At 44.8% G+C, this 25,100-nt stretch overlaps 2 protein-coding genes across 4 annotated transcripts in view; both read left to right on the forward strand.

Annotated features, from left to right (window-relative positions):
- Positions 1–25,100, forward strand: part of LOC135388608 (uncharacterized) — a 57,470-nt gene that overhangs the window by 5,689 nt on the left and 26,681 nt on the right. The window lies entirely within an intron of this gene.
- On the forward strand, positions 3,725–18,238 carry LOC135388606 (uncharacterized). 3 transcript variants are annotated; one of them, XM_064618251.1, is made up of 12 exons: positions 3,725–8,539; positions 8,614–8,656; positions 8,865–8,933; positions 12,357–12,747; positions 13,669–13,737; positions 13,815–13,868; positions 14,171–14,531; positions 15,989–16,153; positions 16,255–16,441; positions 16,514–16,753; positions 17,596–17,738; positions 17,859–18,238. In XM_064618251.1, the coding sequence occupies exons 1-11, from the start codon at positions 8,201–8,203 to the stop codon at positions 17,640–17,642; spliced, it is 1,965 nt and encodes a 654-aa protein (XP_064474321.1). In that variant the 5' UTR covers positions 3,725–8,200; the 3' UTR covers positions 17,643–17,738; positions 17,859–18,238. The 3 variants fall into 3 exon arrangements, with proteins under 3 accessions (XP_064474321.1, XP_064474319.1, XP_064474320.1); XM_064618249.1 differs by having other exon boundaries at positions 6,052–8,539; positions 17,069–17,738; XM_064618250.1 differs by having other exon boundaries at positions 6,052–8,539; positions 12,363–12,747; positions 17,069–17,738.

The raw sequence follows: 25,100 nt of genomic DNA on the forward strand, positions 1-25,100 counted from the left end.
AGGGTACAGTTTGAAACTTTGTTGGGTACCCAGCCATGTCGGTATAAGCGGCAACGAGAGGGCTGACCGTGCAGCTCTCGCTGCCCATGGTTATGACAACACTTCTTTTGAAATCCCTCTCCCTGATCTACTGCTGGATTTGAAAAGGGTCATCCGCAGGAAGTGGCAAGCTTTCTGGTCTGGCCAAACAGATAACAAATTGCACACAGTTAAATCTCAAATTGGAGCCCCAGTTCAAGTATTTAAAAACCGGCTACACGAGATTTTGTCAAGTCGGTTAAGATTGGGTCACACACATTTGACCCATGGGTACCTTTTACGAGGAGAGGAAGCACCTGAGTGTGCACACTGTGGCGCAGACCTTTCCATTTTGCATATACTCATTAGTTGCCCTTCCTTTATGACACATCGCCAACGTCATTTTCATATCTTCTACAAGTACTGTATCCCCCTTCACCCCGCATTATTACTAGGGGATGAGGCTGTCATCCCTTTCGAGGACGTTTTCCTATTTTTAAGAGATATAGGCATCGAAAATGAATTGTAATATCTTAGTTATCTCATTTTATATGGTGTTTTACACACTTATCGAACCAACACCTTTCGATTCCTTTTGATTTTAAACAAATCACTCTATTTTTAAGTTAAATTTGTTTTAAATAACACCAGAGTTTTGGCGCATTATGATCCTAGTTGTCGCTGCGCCACAAAACTCCCAATCATCATCATCAGACTTACGAATGCAGGAAAAAACAAAATATCCTAACACCATCAATGGCTACATACAACGAGCTAATCGAGACATGTCCGTCCCATTCGAGAGCCAGGGAGATAACTGAATAATGACGCTTTTTTCCTCGACTGGATAAAGCCATGCACCTGTCCCCCTTGTGGTTGCTCTCTGAACTAAATGAATCGCAAAATTATTAAGAAATGTTCTAGCACTACTCCCATTCAGGGCAGCACTATCGTCAAGACAAGAATGTTCCTTGTCACTACATGTAGAAGGAAAACATGACAAAACAGGTCAGGGCATGTCAGCACATGTTCGTCAGACAACAAGGAGGAAAAAAACAGAGAAACACTTGAACAAAGAAGAAAGCCAGCATCAAACTATTTCTAAGCACACGCACTCCTCTTATTCAAAAACAGTACTCATCATAAATCCATCCAGGACAATACACACAATTTTTCTATTGTTACACTTGCTACACTTTTTTTTTTTTTTCCACCACCCCGCAGGGGGCATCAGCTTACGCTGATGTTTGGTGAGTGGCGCCACCACGGACCCTAGCCCCCAGTCCCAAGGTGTTACCTACCGTGCCGAGGGGATGAAAGGTGAAGGGATAGAAACCTTGAACGGTGGCGGTCGGGGCCTTGGTCAAGCTCCGGCCGACGGGTTTCCTTAAAACTCCGGGACCTTCCCACATGTATAGGCATGAAGTGTGGGTGACATTGTGGAATGCCTAGTAATCAAACCTGCATGGTAAAATATTTCTCTTCATCTACGATCGGGGGCGGGAAACGTCCCCGGACCGAAGCCTTAAAACTGAATGAACAGTTCTTTTTGTCAAAATACATTGTCCTGTCTTCCGACTCTTCAGAGGAAGGAAAAAATCTGCCACTTGGAAAAATGTCTCCCTTCTTTATTGAGAAGGCGGTGTCTTCACTATCAAAACACATAAGCGAAATCAAGAAGCTACGATCTGGTGACATTCTCATCAAATGTACATCAGAAAAAGACTGTCAAAGGATCCTGACCACCAGGGGGGTGCTTGGGGTCCCGATATCTGCATCCTTGCATAAAACTCTGAACACATGCCGTGGGGTGGTAGCTGTCACTGAATTAATTGACGTCCCGGTAGAAGAGATTCTTGCTAACCTAAAGGAACAGGCAGTGATTGATGTCAGGAAACTTAAGATACGGAAAAATAATGAATATATTACCACCAGAAACGTAGTCCTTACCTTTGATCGTCCTTCGCTGCCGGATAAACTAAAAGTTGGATACCTGTCTGCAGAGGTCCGTCCATACATTCCGAACCCTCTTCGTTGTTTCAAATGCAACCGCTTCGGGCATGCCGCTGATGCTTGCCGTGGGACGCCGTGCTGTGCTCGTTGTGGTCAGCAGGGCCATGACACGAAAGAGTGTAGAGGGCCTGATTGCTGCGTAAACTGCTCCAGTGATCACCCCTCTTACTCCAGGTCTTGCGCTAAGTGGAAATTAGAAAAGGAGATTTTGCGTATCAAGGTTACAGAAAATATCAGCTATCCTGAAGCAAGGAGAAAGGTATCCCCATTCTTCAATCAAAAATCTTTTTCCACTGTACTTCAAGAGAAACCAAAGATGGTAACAGTACACACACAGACAGACTCTCCACCTAGAGCACAACAAACAACAAGTGTAGACGGGGTGAAAACCAAGCCCCATGATGAAAACACGGTAGTGACTGCGACAGCAGTCCTACCTTTGTCATCACCCTCCATGGAGTTGTGCTCTATGGAGTGTGATGATGATTCGAGCTCGGAGCTCTCCTTGGGGAGCACGAGCTCACCATTTCTGACACCCTCAAGAGGAAACCTCTCGAGGAGTGGTTCACTCCCCGAGATATCGGAGAAGGATTTGGCGGAGGCCAGAAGAAAAGCACGGAAGCCAAGGATTACTCCTCCCCAGAGGAGTAAGACCTAGCAGCCGTACGGTAATGGCAATTCTTTTTTCCGGTCGGCAGAACAAAGCGTTGTACACTGTCTTTTTTTTCTTCTCATTTCTGCTATCATGATGGGCTACACAATCCTTCAGTGGAATTGTCGCGGTCTACTTTCTAATTTAGACGACGTCCATGATCTTTTTGAGAAGCACAACGCAGTATGCTTTTGTGTGCAAGAAACTTACTTGAACACACATGTACAAAATCCGTTCCGTAGGTATAATATTTTCCGCAAAGATCGAGATGATACAACCCGTGCATCTGGCGGTGTAGCAATCATTACACGGCAAACCCTTCCAGCCAAAGAAGTTAATCTAGTCACGGACTTGGAAGCTGTAGCTGTCCAGGTGTGTCTCGACAGAATTGTTACCATCTGTTCAGTCTACCTCCCACCATCGCAGTTGATTACGCAAAAGGACATTGAAAACTTGTACAGGCAGCTTCCATCCCCTCTTATCCTTTTGGGTGATTTTAATGCCCATAATCCCCTTTGGAGCAGTAGTAGAATTGACACTCGGGTGAAAATGCTCGAAAGATTTTTCCCGGCGTCGGGAAATTGGCGCCCCCATCGCCCGGCAGCAGCCGCAGTAGCCCCCTCCTGCACTCACGGTTGGGTCGCCGCAGGAGGGAGACCCCCACGTATAGCTGTGCGTGGCTTTCCCGTGTCTGGGGAAAGGGGGATCCTGGCGGTTGAGTGGACTCGGAGGTTGGTTTGGACCCTTCGGGGCCCCTCCGGGAAAACAACACACCGCTTTGGTCCCTGCTTCCCATAGACGGGTGGTCCTGGAAGGCCCGGCCAGGATTATTCAGCTAGTCGCCATCTTCCTTTCTTTGCTTTTCCTTTCTACCCTCTCTTCTATTCCCCTCCTCCTTTCACCCTCACTGGCGGCAAGGGTCAACCTTGGGCAGTGCTTTCTGTCTTTGAGAGGCTGCACTTGGGTATAGTGTAGAGGTAGTGTTAGCGTGTGGGACACGTTCCCTGAGTTGGGCTCCGTGGTGGGTGGCACGCCTTCTACACCGAATCATACTCCCACTGCATGGATCATCAAACAGCCAAAAAGAATGATCGGCCCTTTAAGAGGAGCCACAACGGAGTACGCACACTGCAGATCGCAGCAAAACCTGAAGAGCCATGGTTCCCTAAGATCCTTGTTATACATTCTGATGATCAAGAAAAACCACTCTCCAAGATATCTCCCTTTCTTGTTGCAAAGACACTTGAACAGGCTATCGCAAAGGCATACAGTGCCAAGAAGCTTGGCTCGGGTGACATCCAGGTCGAGATCCAGAGCAGACAGCAGAGCTCGGCGCTAATGTCCCTTGGAAAGATTGGCGAGACTTTGGTCTCCGTCACCGCACATCGTACTTTGAATATGGTGAAGGGGGTCATCTCTGTGGATGAGCTTCTGTCATGTACAGAGTCTGAGATTGAGGAGGGACTCAAAGAGCAAGGTGTCGTTAGTGCAAAAAGGATAGTCCTACGAAGGGATAACAAAGAGATCCCCACAAAGCATATAATTCTGACACTTCAACTTCATGCTCTCCCACCAGAGATAAAGGCCAGGTATGTTAACTGTCGTATCCGCCCGTACATACCAAACCCTAAACGGTGTTTCAAGTGCCAACGTTTTGGCCACCATTCCCAGGTTTGTCGTGGGCAGCTGGTCTGTCCTAAATGTGCCAGTACCAACCACAGTCAAGAGTCGTGCGGCAACGCTAACCATTGTGTGAACTGCCAGGGCGATCACCCTGCATATTCTAGAACTTGTCCACGTTTCAAAGATGAAAAAGAAGTTCTCAAAATAAAAACTGAACAAAATTTGACCTTCAAAGCGGCACGTGCGCAGCTAGATTTTCAAAGAAAAGGCACTTTTTCTGAGGTGGTGCGTAGGGGAGTCGCACCACCCAGAAAGTATTTCCCCACTTTTATGTGTTTTACACCCTCTGAATTTTTTAACCCTGTTTTAAACTAATCAGTTTAATTTTAAGTTAAGTGTCGTTTAAACTTCAACAGAGTCTTGGCGCATTATGATCCTCGTTGTCGTTGCGCCATGAAACCCCTAATTATCATCATCATCATCAGCACCACCCAGAAAGTCGGTGGAGACCCAAACTGTTGGGCCTCCACTGCAGACTCCCCATCATGTTCCCACGGACACTCAGGTGTCCCCTTCAGTTTCCCTGACCAGCCAAAGTGCTGAGCAGGAAGAAGCAGCTGGCACCTCGAAGGAGGTTGGCAGCACGCTTTCTCTTTGGGATGGGTTTGCTGAAAGCCCTTCCCAGAGTGTTGCACAGGACATGGAGCTCGATGGCGACGACTGCATGTCGCAGAAGTCGTCATCCAGCCTTCCAGGCATGACCTCTCAGGTGAGAGAGCAAAGAGAAAAAGCTGGTGGCAGAGGAAGGGGGAATAAACCCAGGGACAAAAGCAAACCGGCCCCTCCAAGAGTATTACCTCCCTGAATGCTCTTCTCTAACAAGATGCCTAAGCAAATCCCTACACGCACTCAAATGAAACAGTGGTCTTTTATTCTCCTCCTCTTCCTCGTACTCCTTATGGCTCCTACTAGCATTATACAGTGGAATTGCCGGGGTCTTACCACAAACATTGATGACATCCATGATCTCTCAGAAAAACATAATTCCATCTGTTTCTGTTTGCAAGAGACATACCTTTACCCTGAAATTTCCAATCCTTTAAGACAATGGAACATCTTCCGGAGACACAGGGTAGACGCAGGACACCCCCCGGAATCCCTTAGGTAGGGAGTTGGGTGATGCCCTCACCCGAGGCAGCCCCGAAGTCTCACATGAGACAGAGGAGGATTGGCAACTCCCTTGCCTGGGGTTGCCTCAAAGCCTCGCCCATTCACACCCCACATGGGTGACTTTCATCATTCACTTCATTATCAAATTGCCATAGTCACAGCTTTTAATTGTTTAACTATATAGAAGCCTGCTATATTTAACCATTGTCTTGGCGCAGTATGGCCAGAGCTGCTCTTGCGCCAAAAAACCCCAAATCAAATCAAATCAAAAACAGGGTAGACGCAGGACGAGCAGCAGGAGGTGTTGCAGTGCTGACTCGAAAGGAACTTCCTGCGCGAATTGTCCCACTCACAACAACACTCGAGGCAGTTGCTGTACAAATCTGTTTCGATACTGTTATAGCAGTATGCTCTTTATACCTTCCACCTTCAGTTGCCGTGGAACAAAAAGAATTTGAGAAACTCCTAGATCAACTACCCAAGCCGTTTATTTTACTGGGAGACTTCAATGCGCACAATCCACTGTGGGGCAGCAGGAAGGCTGACGTTCGTGGCAGGATGTTCGAGCGAGTTCTACTTGCACGACCGCTCTGTCTGTTGAACACAGGGTCACCAATGTATGTAAACAGCTCCACGCAATCATTTTCTTCAATTGACATCTCGATGTGTAGTCCGTCTGTGTTTCAGAGCATACACTGGGAAGTGGATAAAAACCCTTACGGCAGTGACCACTTCCCGATCGTACTGAACTATTGCTCTACAGAAAGTAGTTTAACTTCCATCCCACCACGGTGGAAGCTGTGTTCGGCAGACTGGAGCGTCTTCGCACAACATTCTGATCTGTCGTCTTTGGTTTTAGAGGGAATGACTGCTCAAAATGCAAGTAACGTCATTACAGATACAATAATAAGCGCAGCCTCTCTCTCTATTCCGCAAACATCTGGTCGTCTACCAAGGCGGCCGAAGCCTTGGTGGACGGATGAGTGCAAAAAGACCCGCCAGGAGCAACATCGCATGTGGGGTATTTTCCGAAGGTACCCAACTGTGGCAAACTTGCGTTTAAAAAGGCTCGAGCTAAGGCACGATGGACAAGGAAACAATCTAAAAAAGAATCCTGGAGAAATTTTCTCTCGTCACTGAATAGTAACACACCTTCCAAAAAGGTATGGGAAAGGCTGAGAAAAATCAGGGGAGATTATCGAGACCTTTCTATTCCTCTCTTGCAAATTAATAATAGCCCTTGTGAGAGCTTGGAAGAACAAGCTAATGTCCTGGGGGAACACTTTCAGAATATTTCTAGCTCCTCCCACTACAGCAGGGAGTTCCTTAAGGTCAAAATGCGTGCTGAGAAACGCAGCATTTTAAATGGTGGTAGTGACAACAGTGCATATGACATGCCCTTTAACATGTCTGAACTCTTAAGGGCGTTACCTCCTTCAAAAGACACAGCACCGGGTCCAGACAGGATAACTTATTCTATGCTACGCCATCTGTCGGGTACATCGAAGGAACGCCTCTTACAATTCTTCAACCTGGTTTGGAGAGAAGGATGTCTTCCATCTCAGTAGAAGGTAGCTACAATTATCCCTGTCCTTAAACCGGAGAAGGACCCATCATCACCTGGTAGCTACAGGCCTATCGCGCTCACCAGCTGTTTAGGCAAAACTTTTGAGCGAATGGTGAACAACCGTTTGGTACACTTTCTTGAGGAAAACGAGTGCCTTAGTCGATACCAGTGCGGTTTCCGAGCAGGCTGTTCAACAACTGACCATCTCCTCCGCTTGGAAACTACCATTCGTGAAGCCTTTGTAAAAGGACAGCACTGCGTGTCGGTATTTTTTGACCTCGAAAAAGCTTATGACACCACGTGGCGTCACGGCATCCTCGTAGTCTTGCATTCGTTGGGGGTACGAGGCCGTTTGTTACGATGCATTGCCAACTTCCTTCAAGGAAGGACCTTCAGAGTGCAGCTTGGTACAGCTTTATCACACCTTTTTATACAGGAGAATGGTGTGCCACAGGGGGCGATCCTTAGTGTTACCTTGTTTATCGTCAAGATGAACTCTGTTGCCAATGCAATCCCACCTTCCGTAGCCTACTCCTTATATGTCGACGACATTCAAATCTCGTATTGCTCCAGAAGCATGGCCATGTGCGAGAGACAACTCCAGTTAACTATAAACAAACTCTCCGAATGGTCTACAAAGAATGGTTTCACCTTCTCACCCAATAAGACAGTTTGTGTGCCATTCTCAAGGGTTAGAGGAATTGTCCCAGAACCTGACCTCAAGATGAATGGTCACAATCTGCTTGTTGCACACGAACATAAATTTCTTGGTGTTCACTTTGACAGTAAGCTCACCTTTTTACAACATGTCAAACAACTAAAGGTCAAGTGCGTCAGATCACTGAACATACTTAAAGGGACTGTCTGGACCCAAAGCGTGAACTAAAAGGGCGTTGCCGCACGATTCCTTATGTCTTAATAAGCCACTGTGCAAAACCTTTCTTTTGTATTCGGGCCCGATAATTTTTTATGGGATTTTACAGTTGACGCTTTACCCTCGATTAAAAGCCGCACCACGATCAACCGTGACGTCACAGTTGTCCCCTTCCGGTGTCTGCTCTGCGTCTTGCGTGCTTTCGTTTACCTATCGCGTTTCTGCTGCTTTTCGACGTTTACAGTTTAACAGGTGACAGTAGTTGTGAAACATCCATTGAAAAATGGTTGGACACAGGTGCTGTTTTGTTCATTGCAAGAACAAGAGGGAAAACACAACGGGTGTGACGTTTTTCGGTTTTCCGAAGTGCGAGCGCCTGAAACAGTTGTGGATAGCGAAAGTTCGTCGTCCCGGATGGAAGTTGTATAAGTCAAGCAGACTCTGTTCCGACCACTTCACCGCGGACTGCTTTGAGGAGGCAGAGAGACTACAACAAGAGTTTGGCTTAGTTCTTCCCGGAAAGCGACTAAGGCAAAGACTCAAACCTGACGCCGTCCCGTCACTTTTCGTTGAGCACGAAGGTGACTTCGATGTACCGTCGAGTTCATCGCGCCGTGATAGTGTAAGTCTTTGTTTCCATGAGTTTTAGTCAGGTTTGTTGGGCTAAATTAACTTGTTTCATATCTGATTGCGCAGGATGAGGAGCCCGGCACGTCAGGCTTTCCTTTCGAAGAGACGAGTAAGTGCTATTGTCAGTTAGTCATGTACGATTGTATACTGTCGAGGAAATTGATTGCGTTGCTATTTTCGTGTCGTGCTGAGGCGAGACACATATGCTCAAGCACATCCCTTCACCAAAGCCACGAACATCAATTTCCATCGTGTTCACCCAATAGCTTTTCATTTATGGAGCTGTATGTGTCATACTGTTTCTCTCACTTTTTCAGGTGTGCCACCAGTGCCATTCCACCATACTGTTTCACAAGAGTCTGGCGCACAATGCACAGTATCTACAGGTGAATATAGTGTTTGCAATTCCAAGTAGCTAAACTAAAAAAACATCAGTTAATGCATTTGAAACATTTTCGGAAACCCCTTTGCAAAGTGGTTTCAAGTGGACAGAACCATCTTTAGAGGCTGACACAGACAGTACAAAGTCAGATGTGTGATTTTTTTTGTGTGTGTTATATGTATTGTGGTTTGGGCATGTTCAGAGACAATGCCTATGCCACGAATCATCAAGCTCGCTAAATTCATTTCCTGGTGGTGGCATAAGTTTATCTTTGTCGCATACCTAAACATATTTTTATTCTACATGCATGAATGTTTCCCTCTGTCCATTTACTTTAAGAAAGCGGTATCCTTGAGTTTGAGGAAAGCGTGACACAGAGTCTAAAGACATGACGCAAAGTGGGCTCAAAGTTGGCAAACCTGGAAAACTGGGATCACAAATTAGAAGAAAACTTTGAATCTGTTTGAGTCGCGTCACTAGTTCGTGTCACTCCTTCCCTGAAACTCAACCCAGTCGAAAAAAAGGAATTGGTCCAATTGGACATTTTCCCATTCAAATCAATTGGAGTTCCAGTTGTGTTTTTGTCACCCATTGCACTAAAACCAGTTGAGATCGATTGGTCCCCCCATTACAAAGAACTGGCAAGCTCAGGCTTCCCAATCGGTCCCATGCTAGCTAACCAACTCAATCCAAATGGTTACACAAAATGGTCCAGTTGGACCCAGTAGGGTCTCTAACTGGAAACGAGTAGCCCTGCCGGGTCTGCCACATAGGGCTACAGCTACGGTTTCATCAGAGAATATCACACACGAACATATGCAGGAGGTAACAACTTGTTTATTGTACGTCCGGACTAGTCTTGTTGACTAGAACTGCTCAGAACAAAGTACTTTACAATGGTCACTTCCAAACGAAAACAATACAACAGGTTTTTGTTAAAAAGCTATTAGCTATCTGGCGCAAGGCGATGACACGTCATAAGGGAGGTTCAGATAAACATACATATCTATCGAGTTACTATCACCCACCTTAGTTCGGATTTGAGAGTTCAGGAAATTCACAACTGTCATGCACGGGCCGCTTGTCCTTTCTCGTAACTCAGCTGGTGCACGGATGCGAAGAGAAAATTCTACGCATAACACAACAGCTCACGACACAAATACAATTATGTTCGCGTCCTTACACGGTCTGAAAAACCATACGAAACGCTTCATTCACGGAGCTGCATAATCGACGCGATCGACGTCAACGGAAACTTGTTCAAACATGATGATGATGATGATGATGATGATCCTGGAGGCTATCCCCTTTGTATCGGGTGGACTGCGTAGCATGTACAACGCGTCCTAGATTCTGGGATGATGTCGATGCGCTGCGTCAGACATGACGATGAGAGCATCAAAGTTTCGGTTTCAAACTGAAGGGAAGACAGCGAAAGCTTTACTCGTGCGATGTAGAACCACGAACTTTCTTTGCCGCTATCATTTTATATTTTACATTTCTATTATTTTATATTTTTTTATCATTTTATATCATCTGTGGCTATGAAACCTAATTTACGCATTTTCTGCTATTTATGCCGAAAAATCTCACTCTCCGGGGGACGAACTAATCCTTAAAATATAAAATACTGTTAATATAAATTACTGTTGCTTATTGATAGCATTAATAGTTTAGGTACACCTGCACTGACTAATTGTATTGAGAATACTGAGTAACATCACTCACTTTACAACTCTACATTGGGATCAGTTACCAATTGGGCCAACAGTTGCTAATTGTCTGCTAATTGGGCAGACCAATTGGAGACCGAGAAACCAAATGGAACTGGAGTTCCCTATTAGAACGACCAATTGGACCAATGATGTCCAATTGAGTGTCCAGTTGGAGTGCATGAAACCAAATGGACCTTCCAGTTGGTGTTCAACTACCAATTGGACAGTCCAACTGGAACTGAACGATCCAACAGGTTTTGACATGGGACCTGTTGAGTCCTATTCGAACCAATTCGAAATTCCAACTGGACCATTTCCTTTTTTTTCGGCTGGGAAGGATGTCGCCTTTGACCTTCACACCAGATAAACTCCCTGAGCAACCAGCTGTCTTTCCCCTTGCGCACTCTATGTGCCAGCTGAAAATCCGCTGCTTCACTGCCAACCACACACAGCTCTTTCAGCAAGAAGCTATACGAACCAATGCCTTCCTTAAATCCATTGACCCTTTAATGACATATGCTGTGCCTGGCCGCATCAAGGAATCGTTGCTTCATCGGCTGCGGCTGAATGTGGCACGAATTCCACTCCTCCTATTTAAGATGTATCAGCACCCATCACCTCTTTGCCCAACGTGCAATGTAAAAGCCAATGTGCCACACATCCTCATTGCCTGCCAGCGGTACGAAGATCACCGATCGAGTCTCCGCCGCCTTGCTCATCTAGGCTACCGAGAGCTTACCCTCGCGGTGCTACTTGGCCCTACCCAGCATGCTGAAGTCACGTCGGCGCTGACACGATTACTTCAAGAATCTAAACTCCTGGGCATTCTCTGATGTGTCCTATGCCCAACGATTAGTGAAGGAGATCTTTTTTTTTTTTGTTCTTGAAAGCTTTAGGGAATAGCAAGCCCACACCGTGGCTAACCTTTCCTTTCTCTGTCTTTTTCCTCTTTTTTTTAAGTTTGCATGAAACATATTCCCCCCCCCCCCCCCCCCCCCCCGCTTCATCATTTATTATAAGTGCTGAAACCTATTGATGGATGCTGTTCATTTGCAAAGGACAAAAGGTGGCAACACAAGTCATGAAAGCAGGGACTGAAACCGAAACAAATATCAGTTCGGTTCCTGTCCAGTGTCAGAACCCTGAAAGCAGTCTCAGTTACGGTGGGTGTCACAAAATGAGCATATTTATCTGTTGCGCTTTGAAACGCTGGTGCAGTGCCGTCTGCCCGTTCGAAGAAGGAGTGAACTCTTTCTCCAACGCATCCACAACATTCCCTGTAAAATAATTCGTTTCGGTCTCTATTATCTTGTGCACATTCATTTCACTCATGCTGTAACAAGCTATAAGGAGGCAAAAATGTGTGTGTTCAGCAGTTAAGCAGACAGATGTGGAAACAAACAATGTGTAACGCTTTGTATCTTAAATGATCAGAATGATCCACTTCATAACTCATAAGGGACGTACGCAATAGATGTCATACGATGTGTATGACATCCTATCATGGATCCAAGCACATTAGATGGTATGTTGCCAACACAACTCTGAATAAAAAAAATGACGAAGAGATCAACTTTAAGAGATACGACACAGAAAACCGGTATTCAGAGTTGTAAGGCAATACAAATATTGGATACAAAGATGTTCATGCTTGAACCGATCCATATGAATTGGTGAACGGGAACCTCATTTTAATTAATCCCTTGCCTCAGACACAGGGCCAAGACGAGCTATGCATGATGCCACGACTCAGACAGATATGCATGTCGAGGAGGGTCCTTCAGATGCACGACCAAGATCTACACGGGATGTGATGATTCAGACCACCATTGAGCCTCCACCTCGTATGGTCATAGTGCATGTACCAGTGGCACAAGACACCGCCCAAGCTTCCTCATCTTCTATGCCCGTCCCTCATATGGACGAGCCAATAGACGCATGCGTATCACCCGAGAATGACAACATAACATTCGGTACTCCCAGTCACCAGCCACTCAGATCATCAACACCTTTTGGGAACCCTCTTTCACCTGACCGCATGGTGCTCTCATTCTCATCAGAAGGGCAGGAAGACACAGTCGACGTATTTGATGAGCAGCACAGGTAGGGGTGCTGTTAGAGCTGAAATATATATAGTTCTATAAAGCGTTGATTGCTGGGCGTGGCACTACATGACTTCATTGAATCTGAGTGCGACTTGACAAAAGGAAGAGAAATGACAGGACAGGTGCTACTTTCAACTGGGTTTATTTCTGGAAGACAGCAGGAAGGTACGACTGTGCCTCGGTGCAAGGCGACATACTGTTTTTTTTCCCTCCACTAGAGAAGTGCAAGATACTAGACTGGCTAGGCAAGAACTTGCAACGACAGCGAGACAACTTTCACACCTCACCAGTCTAGTATTTTGCACTTATCTAGTGGAGGGACAAAACTAGTATGTAGTCTTGCACAGGGGCATTGTCGCGCCTTCTTACTGTCTTCCAGCAATAAACCGAGTTGAAATTAACACCCGTCCTGCCGTTTATCTACCATGTGTCTCGTCCTAACTGCGCTTCGATTCAGTGAAATTTATAGTTGTGTGCAACTTATAGGATGAAAGAGAAATCTAGTCAATCAGCCCTGAAAATTTTACAGTCTCGCATATAGGATGGCTCATGGCTGTAAGGTGGAGAGGTCATGCTCCGTCTTGCAACAGATAATGTAGTCCCTGGTACTCGCTCTGCTTCCATATATTGTTAAAATTGGCCGCATGACACTATGTGAGCCCTCCTTGCCACTCCCTCGCTGATGCTGCATGGTGGTGCTGCAGTATTTCTCTTGGCGGGCTATTCAGTCTCATTATGTCCAAGAGTGAACGTACATCATGGAAGATTGCTTTTCCTTCTTAAGTTTAACAGAGCTATGGCTGTTTAAGGTAGCACTAAAAAGCAAGCTGCAGCTAAGTTTCTCTCATTACATACATTTGCTTTAAGAGCATTAAGCATCATTTTGTAGCCTATCCTGATCTACTATACCATCTGTTAGTTCACAGATACAAAATGATGACCCGTCCTACCAGCTCAGCTCGGAGCTTGGATATGACAGTGATGGAGAGTGAGTGCACTACTTTGGATCTGTACGCAGCAGTTGTGCTTCGGCTATCAACCCCCTGTTCATTACTCTCTTGACAGGCCAGTTGACATGGCAGATACACGTCATCTTGTCGACGAGCTGGAGGCTGGTGGGTAAGTGTTGTGAGGGAGTGCAGGTTGCTGTCCCCCTTGATGGTTGTTGTTATCACGCAGTTTGCACACATTTCTGTTCTTTTTCCTCAGTGGCCATTTGCAGCGTGCCACTTTGCTCCAGTTATTTTAAGAATGTTTGGAAACGCACAGAGCAACCAACTTGAGCAAGAGGGGTGTGCAATGTGTGTAACACATTGCGTGGGACTTTTTTTTTCTGACTTTCTTGTGGGATTCTGACTAGCCCTGTCGAAAATGAATTCTGAAAACCTTGTAATTGCTCGCATTTGATGTCTTCCCACAAGGTCTGTAGAGCAGCCTTCCTCACTGCCTGACATGTACATTGTGTCACGTTCCTGCTTGGTGGAACTGCTGCAAGTGTGTGCTCTGTGCTCATCAAGGGAGACAAGTGTACAGCTCACTACTATGGGCTCACTTGCCAGAGCCACAGTCACCTGTGTGAGCGGCCACAGGAGGCAATGGAACAGCCAGCCCCTTGTGCACGAGAAACCAGCTGGAAATATTGCGATGTGTTCTGCGATCTTGTTCTCTGGCAGTAGCATCACCAAGTCACTGCGCCTGTTCGACATCATGGGTATTGCTCGAATACACCGGAGCCAGTACTTTGAGTACCAGAAATGCTACTTATTTCCGGCAATACAAAATGTGAGTTACGCTGATAAATTATGTAGGCATGTCGCATGAATAGTTCATGTGTATTATAGTCTTTATCTCTGCACATTAATTATCCATTCCTGCTCATATAAATTCCATGTATGCACACACACACAAACAGCAAGGCAGACATTGCTTCATGCATGAGGGACGTACCTTTTGCATAAATTATTTGTAGCAGTGATATGCAATGTGTATGCCACAGTATTACAAGGGTATTACATAGGGTGCCCCAGGAAACATGTTAGTGAATTACGTACAAAAACTATGCCTCTTAGAATAATGTGGTCAATGGTATTCGTTCTTACTAGGTTTGTGCTGCCTCTTGATATGAACATCATCAGTCTTATTATGCCATTTTATATGAAACTAAAACATTTGCCAGGTGAAGATTGGTTTCTTACCACACCAACGGCTTGTCAAATTTATACTGAAGTTCATGGTAATTAACACAGGTATTGAAGATCTATCAGATCGGGAAATATCACGGAACATCATGCATTCCGGGGGCTCAGAGGTCCACCTCAGACCTCCAGCAACTCGAGCTTCCTGGAATCGCCTGGTTTCTCGCATTTCTCACTGCTCTCATTGCTTTCGCTCTTGTTGCTCTCTGCTGAATTTCCACGACACTCCCAATGGCCTGGTATAATATCGTTCATGGATTCAAATCTTGCAGGTGCAGCTAAAAAATAACTTTTTTTTTTTTACTAAAGTCACGCAAACATGTCAATAGGCGCCAAGGCGCCCCGCTCGGTGGTGGTAACCGAAGTCGTGCTGAAGGTGGTAGGTTCACATCCTACCACCAGCTATGCTGTCTGAGCTTTTCTGTGGGTTTTCCCAAGACTTTCCAGACAAATGTCTGCACAGACCCCCTGAAGTCGTCCCAGGAGACGTACTAATCCCCCTGCCGCCCTGCTGTCCTTGTTCCATCTGTCCACATCTGTGTGTTGCTCGTAGCCACAGTTGCTCCGTGGTGCTAACTCAGAATATAAAATAACTTTTGCGACTATCTTTCTGTGCACTGGATTTGCCATCTCCTGTAGTCGGGACTGAGAACAATTGCTGTCCTGTGGGCACTCCAAAAAGTATCATGTTCTGCTATTTTTTTAAATTTGATTGCTCCCTGTCAATTATCATGTATTGGATTAAGTTTGGAACATGCTTTAAATTGGTGGTGCAAACAGCAACCTTTGCTTGGCACAAACTACAGGTCATCTCGTAACAATTGCCATGATGAAACTTCCATACAGCTAGATGACATTCACATCAAGGAATGAGGAAAATCCAGTTAGAGCGTATGTCGTTGATTGTGTGATTCGAAGTGGTGTGGTTGTTTTATTATAATTCAATGACACGTTTTCTGGGACACCCTGTACGTTAGCCTCATTTGTATGAGGCTACATTCAAACACATAAGGTAATGACGTTTCTACTCAACACTTGATGCAGGTTTGGGAAAAAGAACAGGCAGCAGTGACAGAGAAACTAGAGGGCAGGCCTTTGCATCTGGCTGGTGATGCTCGTTGCGATTCTCCTGGGCACACTGCACTTCATGGAACATACACTGTCATGGAGACAACAGTCAACAGGATTGTGCACTTTGAAGTTGTTAAGGTATATTTCCTAAATTAATATGCTCTGCCACATATGTCTGCACATCTGGCTTATTTCCAAACTTATGGATAATAACTCCAATTTAAAAATTCAACTTTCAGGCAACCACTGTATCCTCCAGTTATTGCATGGAGCAGAAAGGACTGGAGCTGTGCCTTGACTACATCGCGACTAAGGGGATGGAGGTGAACACACTTGTGACGGATAGGCATTCACAGGTGAAGGCCTTCCTGAGGAACAAGCATCCACATATAAGCCATCGCTTTGACGTGTGGCATGTCGCAAAAGGTGAAATGTTGTTGCATAAATAGAAAGGGTCAAGAGATTTTCATTGAGCACTAAACAAAGGAAACTGTGCAGGCATCAAGAAAAAAATAGCAGCTGTATCACAGTCTAAGAAGCATCAGGTGCTGCGACTGTGGTGTGAAAGTATCATCCGGCATCTCTACTGGTGTGCCCGCACCAGCGACAATGGGGAGCTTCTACTTGCAAAGTGGGAAACAGTCGTGAGGCATGTCATCAATGTCCACAGCCATCCAAACAGTCTCCACCCAGTCTGTTTCCATGGTGATTTGGGTGAAAGAGAATGGCTTCATGAAGGTAAGTCCTTCCTTCCTGTGACGCTCATATGAAAGAAAGCTCTGCTTTTGACAGTGCTCTGCAGCATATTTCTGCTGCTTGTTAACATTTTGTTACTACCTGATGTTTCTTTCCTCTTTGTTTATTCTACCATATCAGGCAGGAGGGAGAAACAACAAATGAATAAGTAAAGAGGCACAATACTAGCACGAGAAACAGGGGCTGTGCACAGCACTTCCTTGTACAAATAAAAAAGAACAATTTTTGAGTTTTCGTATAAAAACTTTTCTGAAGCTGCCAGTTGTAGTGAATAAATGAATATATTTCTGGGTTCAGGGACAGAGACATACAAGAAGCTTCATGACATCCTGCTTGCAAAACAACTTGTCAAGGATATTCCCCAATTGTCATCTGCTCAGCAAACATTTGGACTGGAGACCTTCCATGCAGTGCTCATTCACTTCGCTCCGAAATCCAACAGTTTTTCAGACCAAGGAATGGTTGCAAGATACACTCATTACTCATTACTGTCACTGTGTTGCAAGTACACATGTGAATGTAGGTTAACATAAGTATAATACATAAAACAAGATAAAAGCATGAAAACATAAGCATCTATATGGTAGCAATGCAGGTATTTATTTATTTGTACCCATGAAGGACATGAGTCTGCTATATATGATGCCCCCTGACCCACAACCTTGTCACAAAAAAAGGCAACCAGCTTTGTTTGGTGTTAAATGTTTTGCTCGTCTTATATGATTGTTTCCACTGGCTACGTAGTTTCGGTGAAAATCAGTGGAAAGTTGTCACATCTTTCTAATGCTAAAGCAGTGAATTTACATTGATCTATATGCTTCTAGGACTGCGCTGGCAGCATTGCACTATAATGCTAATGCAGATCGCATAGCACAGGTTAGGGATGGTGTCGTGAAGCATCGTCTGAAGCCCTCCAAAGTGCGGAAGACATGGATTGCTGTTCCTGTGAAAGAGGATGCTTTGTACAGTAAGTAATCAGAGGGAAAAAAATTGGATTGGAGACGCTTCCTGGAGGACAAATAATATATAAAACGTAATGACCAAATCATTACCCTGGCCGCTAACTACTGTTTTTTCTGTTTTGCAGCGTACACAGATGATCTCAAATCTGCCGTCTACGAGCGCATTGCCCTTTATCCGTCCTTCAGAAAGGCGAGAGCAGCTCTGGTGGAATTATCCCTGCCTACCAGAAGCAGCAGCTATGGGGAGAGACCAGAGCTGAGTGATGTATTGGATTCGCAGTACAGCAGGTTTTAGACTTCCATTGCCATGAGAACAAATCAGTCATATCACCATTACCACCTAGCCAAAAAGCAAACATATGTATTAGAGTTGGTAAGGTAGTTTAGTAAAATAGTCCAGTGTCTTGCAGCTTTGCGTAGGCACACAACTACAATCATGAGCACCACCACAGACAACGAAAACTGATTAAGCTAACACGCCTTCTCAGCGACTTCCAGGGTGCGTCATCTGAAGGGACAAACCAGTCACTCTCTCTCACTCATCCTCCTTTCACTCTTACATTTTTATACACTCATACACATATTCATACGGCAGGGATCGACGCAAGCGGCAAATGTTGAAAATGAGAGAACTGATGTTCTGAGGCTGGAACAACATAGAAGGGACTTTCCTCTTTCATCGTTAATTTCTTAGGCAACTTGAGGCCCTGTATGTGATTGTCCCTTCTATGTTGTTCCAGCCTCAGAACATCAGTTCTCTCATGTTCAACATTTGCCGCTTGCGTCGATCCCTGTTGTATGAATGTGTGTATGAGTGTGTAAAAATGTAAGAGTGAAAGAAGAATGAGTGAGAGAGAGTGACTGGTTTGTCCCTTCAGATGATGCACCCTGGAAGTCGCTGAGAAGGCGTGTTAGCTTAGTTCAATAGGTAGAGCCCTGGGCCGGTAATCCAGAAGATGTGGGTTCGAGTCCTACAGCTGGCTAACCTTTTCAGTGACTTTCATCTTTCATCGCATTTCTAGTGTTCACTGTGTAAAAACAAGGCAGTGTGGAGTCACGCATGCCATGCATGTGCACATGTGGCCGTTGTCCGATTAGAGAAGAATGTTGCAGTTTGCAATGTTTGAAGACCGGAATGGAACCATAAGGAACTTGACTCATTACTTTGACAACGTTGACTAACAAAAGAGAGTTCCTCAAGTAGTCACTGGAGCATAGTTGCAAGGAGTAGCAGGTGCTTTTACAAAACACACTGACTGTTATGTAACCTCACAAGCATTTATCAATTCTGTAGCACACGTAAAGATCTGGTATGCAATTTTTTGCATGTATATCCTCAATGTGATTAGCATGCCCACACGGGCACTATGTGAGAACTGAAACGTTGTTTATTCCAAAAATTAACACAGAATATTTGCAGGGAATATGGTAATAGACAAATTGAGCATGCTTGTCAAATTCAGTGATTGGCAGTACCAATGAGGATAATAATAGGGTCTAATAGGATAGGCAGGGTCTGAGATTGAGTGCTTTGCACATATTGGAATTCAAACTTGCAACAGTGCCTTGCACGTCATGTAATCCCCCTTTTCACTGTGTTCTACATGTTCTGTCAACGAGATGTTCTTGTCAGTATCCTAGTCAGAAAGCCTAAAAAGCTAGTGCTACCATAAATTTCAAGAGAGCTGAATTTTTACTGAATGTCATGTATTTTGTTTATCACGGGAGTTACAGGTCACGTAAGTACAGTTAGGAGCAATAGATTATGTAATTGATGGAGTGTGTGTACCACAAGCAAAATATTGTGAAATTTGGTGTACAATGGTTGCTTTTGGGCTTTTGGGACCACCTTTTGAAATCATAATCCTCTCCTGCACTCTGCAGCTGCTGTGGTGCTATCTCTGTCTGAGCATCTTATTTGGTTATGTTTCCTAAGACAAATATTTATGGGTAGGCATCTCAGATTGTTTCGCTTATCTTGCAGAGAGGAACGAATTATATGTGGTCTGTTCGTTGCATCATATAGTTCCTCATTAATAGGGGTATTTATTGCGTGCTGTGAGCTGAAGCATTCACGAGGCAATGTGATTAATTTTGTATCATATTAATCCATAAGAAATGTGCTGTTTCACATAAACTATGTTAAAAAGTTGCCATGGTACCACATGGAAGGGCCTGGGATCTTCTTTTTTTTTTTTTTTTCTTTTCAAATAGTTCTGTTTAATACCTGAACATTTCTCCACATGTTACGGATCATGACTACACAATTCAACAATGTTTTGTCCGTATTTCTTCCCATTTCATGATACAATATAATGGTTGCGTATTCTATCATATTTCGGTGCCATAGGGCATGTTTTCCTGGTACACGGTACAGCAGGCTCAACTAGCAAAACAAACTGAAAATGCTTGTGTATGTAGCGACTTTTTAAAACCCGACTATGGCTGCTGGCGTACTGCACAGCAATGACCAATTAGCTATACCTATGTTTTTATGTGCAAATGTTTCCTTGTGTGGTATTTATGCGGTCCCAAGGTATGCAAAATCTATATTTCTGCATTATTTTTGCATATTTGCATGCATATTCTGGAAGATTTTTCTGCATAAAGCCCCGAGACCTAGTAATCATATTATTTTACATATGTGTCTTCATTACGCACGTGGGATGTCTTTTGTTCTATTGTGGTTTCTTCTCGATTTCAAATGTCTGTTTGCACATCATTTTCTATATTTTAACCTCCATGGTTAGAATAAACTCAAGCATGCACCAACAAATGCTGAATGACACCCTCCTTGATACTATTTTCTTTCGTCATAACCAAACCAGAAAAGACAAGTCAAAACTTGTCTAGTACACCTTTATTGCTCTACATGGAAAAAATCAAGGTGTGGTACATGAAAGGTTACAATGAGGGTACAAACACAACAGGAAAATACAATGTGTGGCTGTATGGTGTTACACATGGCATTAACCTGCAATGGAAAGAAAAAGCATATGTTAATATACCGAGCACATAATGACACGGAATGTATTCAAATGCCTACACTGAGCAACATGCAGCACCGCCTCTTATCGCAGTACCGTCTTTGGAATGTGTTAGAACTTATAAAAGTGCACCAGGATATTTAACACACTGACTGCATAGGACAATTATGTAGGATATCTCGTGGCAAGTTTCACCAGGGCTAGTGGGAGGGTGGGGCAGCCAGAGATGGAGCCTTGGGGCCCGGGTCTCTTCAGGGGCCCGTTAGACCCGAGGACCAACAGTTGGTGGCACCACAGGTGGCGCAAGGAACGGGTACGAGCAGCGCTCCTGGGGCCCGTAATATCTCACTGGCCCTGGGTTTCACTAGCACTAACATTGTCCAGCAGCCCCCGTAACATCACAACTAGAAGCATGCTTGTAAGACAACATGAGGAAATAAATCATTTGTTTCACAATTGCTGTGTGACTTCTGAGGTAGCCACATAGGAGGAAAGCCAGACAGCAAATCATTTTCCAGTCATGCAGTGAGTAACCCCTGAAAAAAGTTCATTTGGTGCTTTTTGATCAGCAGTTTCATGCAGACATAGTTACAAGTAACAGTGTATTATTATATCACTGGAATTGCCTGTTTTCTTTCCTACCTTCAAAACCATGGTAAACTGGTGAAGGGAATGTATTTCTGATCAAAGAAACACAGCAGCCAGGCAGTTGCCTGCGTCGACCTCGCCCTAGTCGTCCCCATACCCAACAAACAAACAGGGTGTAGGATGCAAACCTGAGGGTGCTGAACGAGACATTTTTTCAAAAAATTCACATCATATAAGCTGCTTTGGCACATTCAAAATAACTTGCATTGGTGATTCCGGTGTCATCTAAATACATAGAGATTCAACTAAGCAGAATATCGTGAAAGAGTTTTCAAAATCCAGAATGAAAAGTTGGCAAGATTCAGATTACCTGTTTACATCGCTGCAAGCCTCCAGTCGAATTGGGATATAATTAGGGTTTGTGGTTTTCGGCATTTATTTTCAACCCAATTCGGGGGGTGTTTATCGGCATTTATATGAGGGACAATAAATCGGATTTTTTCGGCATCTATATTCCGCCCAAAAAATAAATGCCCGAATACGGGCATCTATTTATTTCGCATGAAGGAAAAACCTATTTTGCGAGCGAAGTAACAACGAACCGAAAAGAAGTGAATCGATTCATGGTTTCATTAACAATGTCTTTTATTGCCTGTGCCAAACCAGCAAACAAGGAGACTACCTCTTGTTGTAATAGATGCAAGCGTACATCATCATGCTCGCATCTGTCATAGCGGCTTGCGCCTTGCGATTAATAACACGCAGTTTAGAGAACGCGTGCTCAACATTAGCGCTAGAAACAGGAATAGCCAGTATGCTTAAGGCGCACTGCGATAACAAAGGCCATGTGCTGGAAGGGGTCGTCCAAAATTGAATAGGAGATATATCCACCTGAGGGGCAGGGCATGCAGCATATTCGAAAAACTCGCGCTTTATATCATCCATATGAGATTCATCTCGTAGAAAGAGTAAGAATAAGTCCTCATACAGTGAAGTGCCTTTAAGTGCCTCAGGAACGGAAACAAGGGTCACTCCAAGTGGTAACTGGAGCGAGGTAGATAGAGGAATACAAAGAACACAAAAATGAACTAGAAGGCTAGGGCAGGGGATCAGCGATCGGCTTTTGAAACCGTTTGGGAGCTCCGTACACTCGTGATCTCTTTTTAATCCGACAACAACAGACCACAAAGGTTCTGAATAGTAAATTCACTGAAGATAGGTGTGTCACTAAGTACGTGTGCTGCCAAAGCTGAGGTCATCCTCTTATAAGCGCTTAAGCACAACGAAACAAGGGCACAGCCTGAAGATAATGCCACGTTCGAGAAATAGTCGACAACGGGAGATTCCAAGGGGATTTCCCTTTGCGGTTCCAGGAATGGCAGCTGTCAAGATACGAGAAATTCGGATTTTTTCGGAATATTCCGAATCTGAAAAAAATCATTCGGGGGGTGTTTTCCGGCATTTTTCGGAAAATGCCGAAAACCACGAACCCTAGATATAATGTCTCATGTGGCGTACTTGAATCCCGAGGAGTTCTCGGTGAAGGCACAAAAGTGGAAAGATCGGATGAGAAGAGATACAGTCGATCTCGTTTTCATCACAAATTCGAGATACGACCGCTATACTTCGGCAGCACAAGAATTCATCTGGCCTTTCAGGATTGCAGGTAGAGCACCAACACCTGCACAGTATACATTTCATAAGCTAGATATCGTAAGCTCCCGTAGCTAGATCGCTAGATATGAACGCCTACCTGAAGATTTCATTCCGCGCTTCAACCGGAGACGGTGGTGACGGGGAAGGCCTTCCAGTTTGCGCTTCCCGTACTGGCATTGGGTCTGTTGTAAAAGGGCATTCATCCTGTAAATAGCTACCGTAATAGAGCTCGTCGTCACTGTCCGAAGACACATCGTCCTCCACATCGCTCATGACTTTCGCTTTCGACGCGCCGATTGTAATTGCGCCGTCTTGTACAACGGTGACGTCAGGAACAACTCCTACGTCACGGTCAAACCGAAACCGGATATGGATTATGCATACGATTTAATTCATTTTCTCTGAAACGCGGGAACTTTGATCGTTCCCATTTTGCATGGATGATATACGTATAACGCACAATCAAATGCAGTCGCAATCCGGAGACCTGCCTTAGGTCCGGACTGTCGCTTTAAGGTATTGTCACACAGGTCCTGGGGTGTCGATCTCGAAACGCTATACCGTATATATATCTCGGTGGTTCGTTCAAGGTTTGACTATGGTTCTATTGTGTATGGATCGGCCCGTCAGTCAGTCCTAAAGATACTAGACCCTGTGCATAATCAGGGACTGCGACTTGTCCTCGGCGTCTACCGAACCTCACCAGTCCAGAGTCTTTACGTCGAGACCAATGAGTGGTCTTTGGAGATGCGGAGATTCTACCTTGCAGCCATGTACGCATTAAGAATCCGGAGCTACCCGAAACACCCTGCCCTCCCTTGCGTCAAAGGCACGCACTTAAAACAGCTGTTCATAAGAAAACCGAGCAGTATTCCCCCGTTCAGTATGCGGATGCAGAGAGACATCGAGTTCTATAATTTCACTGCCTATGACTCTATGCTATCAGAGTTCAGCCGCAGAATTCCTCCGTGGGCAGTACCCCCCAGGTGCAACCTCACACTGGCAAAATACAATAAACATGAAACACCTCTGATTCAGCTTCAGCACGAGTTTCAGCATCTGCGGGAGAGTTTTGGAGGCCATGTTGAGATATATACTGACGGATCGAAGACAAACACAGCGGTGTCATGCGCCATGGTGTCCGAGACAGAAATAAGATATCACAGGTTAAAGAATGTTGCATCTATCTTCTGTGCTGAGGTTTATGCAATCATCCTAGCAATGAACTTCATTTTGCAGAATTGCATGAAGTCTTCAGTAATCTACACAGACTCCTTAAGCTCATTACATGCTATATGTAGTCTGAGGACGGGGAAAAACTTCCTTGTACACAGAGCACAGTGTTTGGCATGGACAATTTGCAATAAAGGGTATTCCTTGATCCTTTGCTGGGTGCCAAGCCATGTGGGCATCCATGGCAACGAGTGTGCAGATAGAGCGGCCACTGCTGCTCTCACCGCCGACATTACCCCTTTTGACATCCCATATGAAGAATTCAGGCGCTCTTTAAAGGCAAACATAGACATCAAATGGCAACACCTCTGGGACACACATGAACAAATTAAGCTTCATGTCATCAAGCCCCACTGTGGGGCCCGTGTAAGCAGTTTAGAATGTCGGCTGCATGACGTCTTGCGAAGTCGCCTCAGAATTGGCCACACATACCTCACGCACGGATTCTTGGTTCGTGGGGAGGACCCACCCTGTTGTACAGTTTGTGGTGTGCAGCTCACTGTGCTGCACATGCTGATCACCTGCCCATTGCATGAACAGCACCGCCGTAGATATTTTAAAGAATTTTATTATCAGTATTTACCTTTTCACCCAGCCCTTTTGCTCGGTGATCAGGCTGTTGTTCCTTTTAGTAATGTATGCAATTTTTTAAAAGACATTGGCTGTCTCAGTGACATATAAGATATCCCCACTTTAGCCCTTTAGTTTAGACCATAACATATCTCACCTCTGTTTTGGCGCTCTCTAGTCCTCGTTGCTTTTGCGCCAAAAAAAAACCCAAACATCATCATCATCGAAAGATTTTGTTGTCATCATCTAGTTGCCTTCTGAATACCGGCTCACAAACATACATGTATACACCCACCCAAACTTTCTCTGCATTAGACCTTTCCTTTTGCAGTC

Source organism: Ornithodoros turicata, chromosome 3 (genome assembly GCF_037126465.1).
Source record: "Ornithodoros turicata isolate Travis chromosome 3, ASM3712646v1, whole genome shotgun sequence".
Classification (NCBI taxonomy): Eukaryota; Metazoa; Arthropoda; class Arachnida; order Ixodida; family Argasidae; genus Ornithodoros; species Ornithodoros turicata.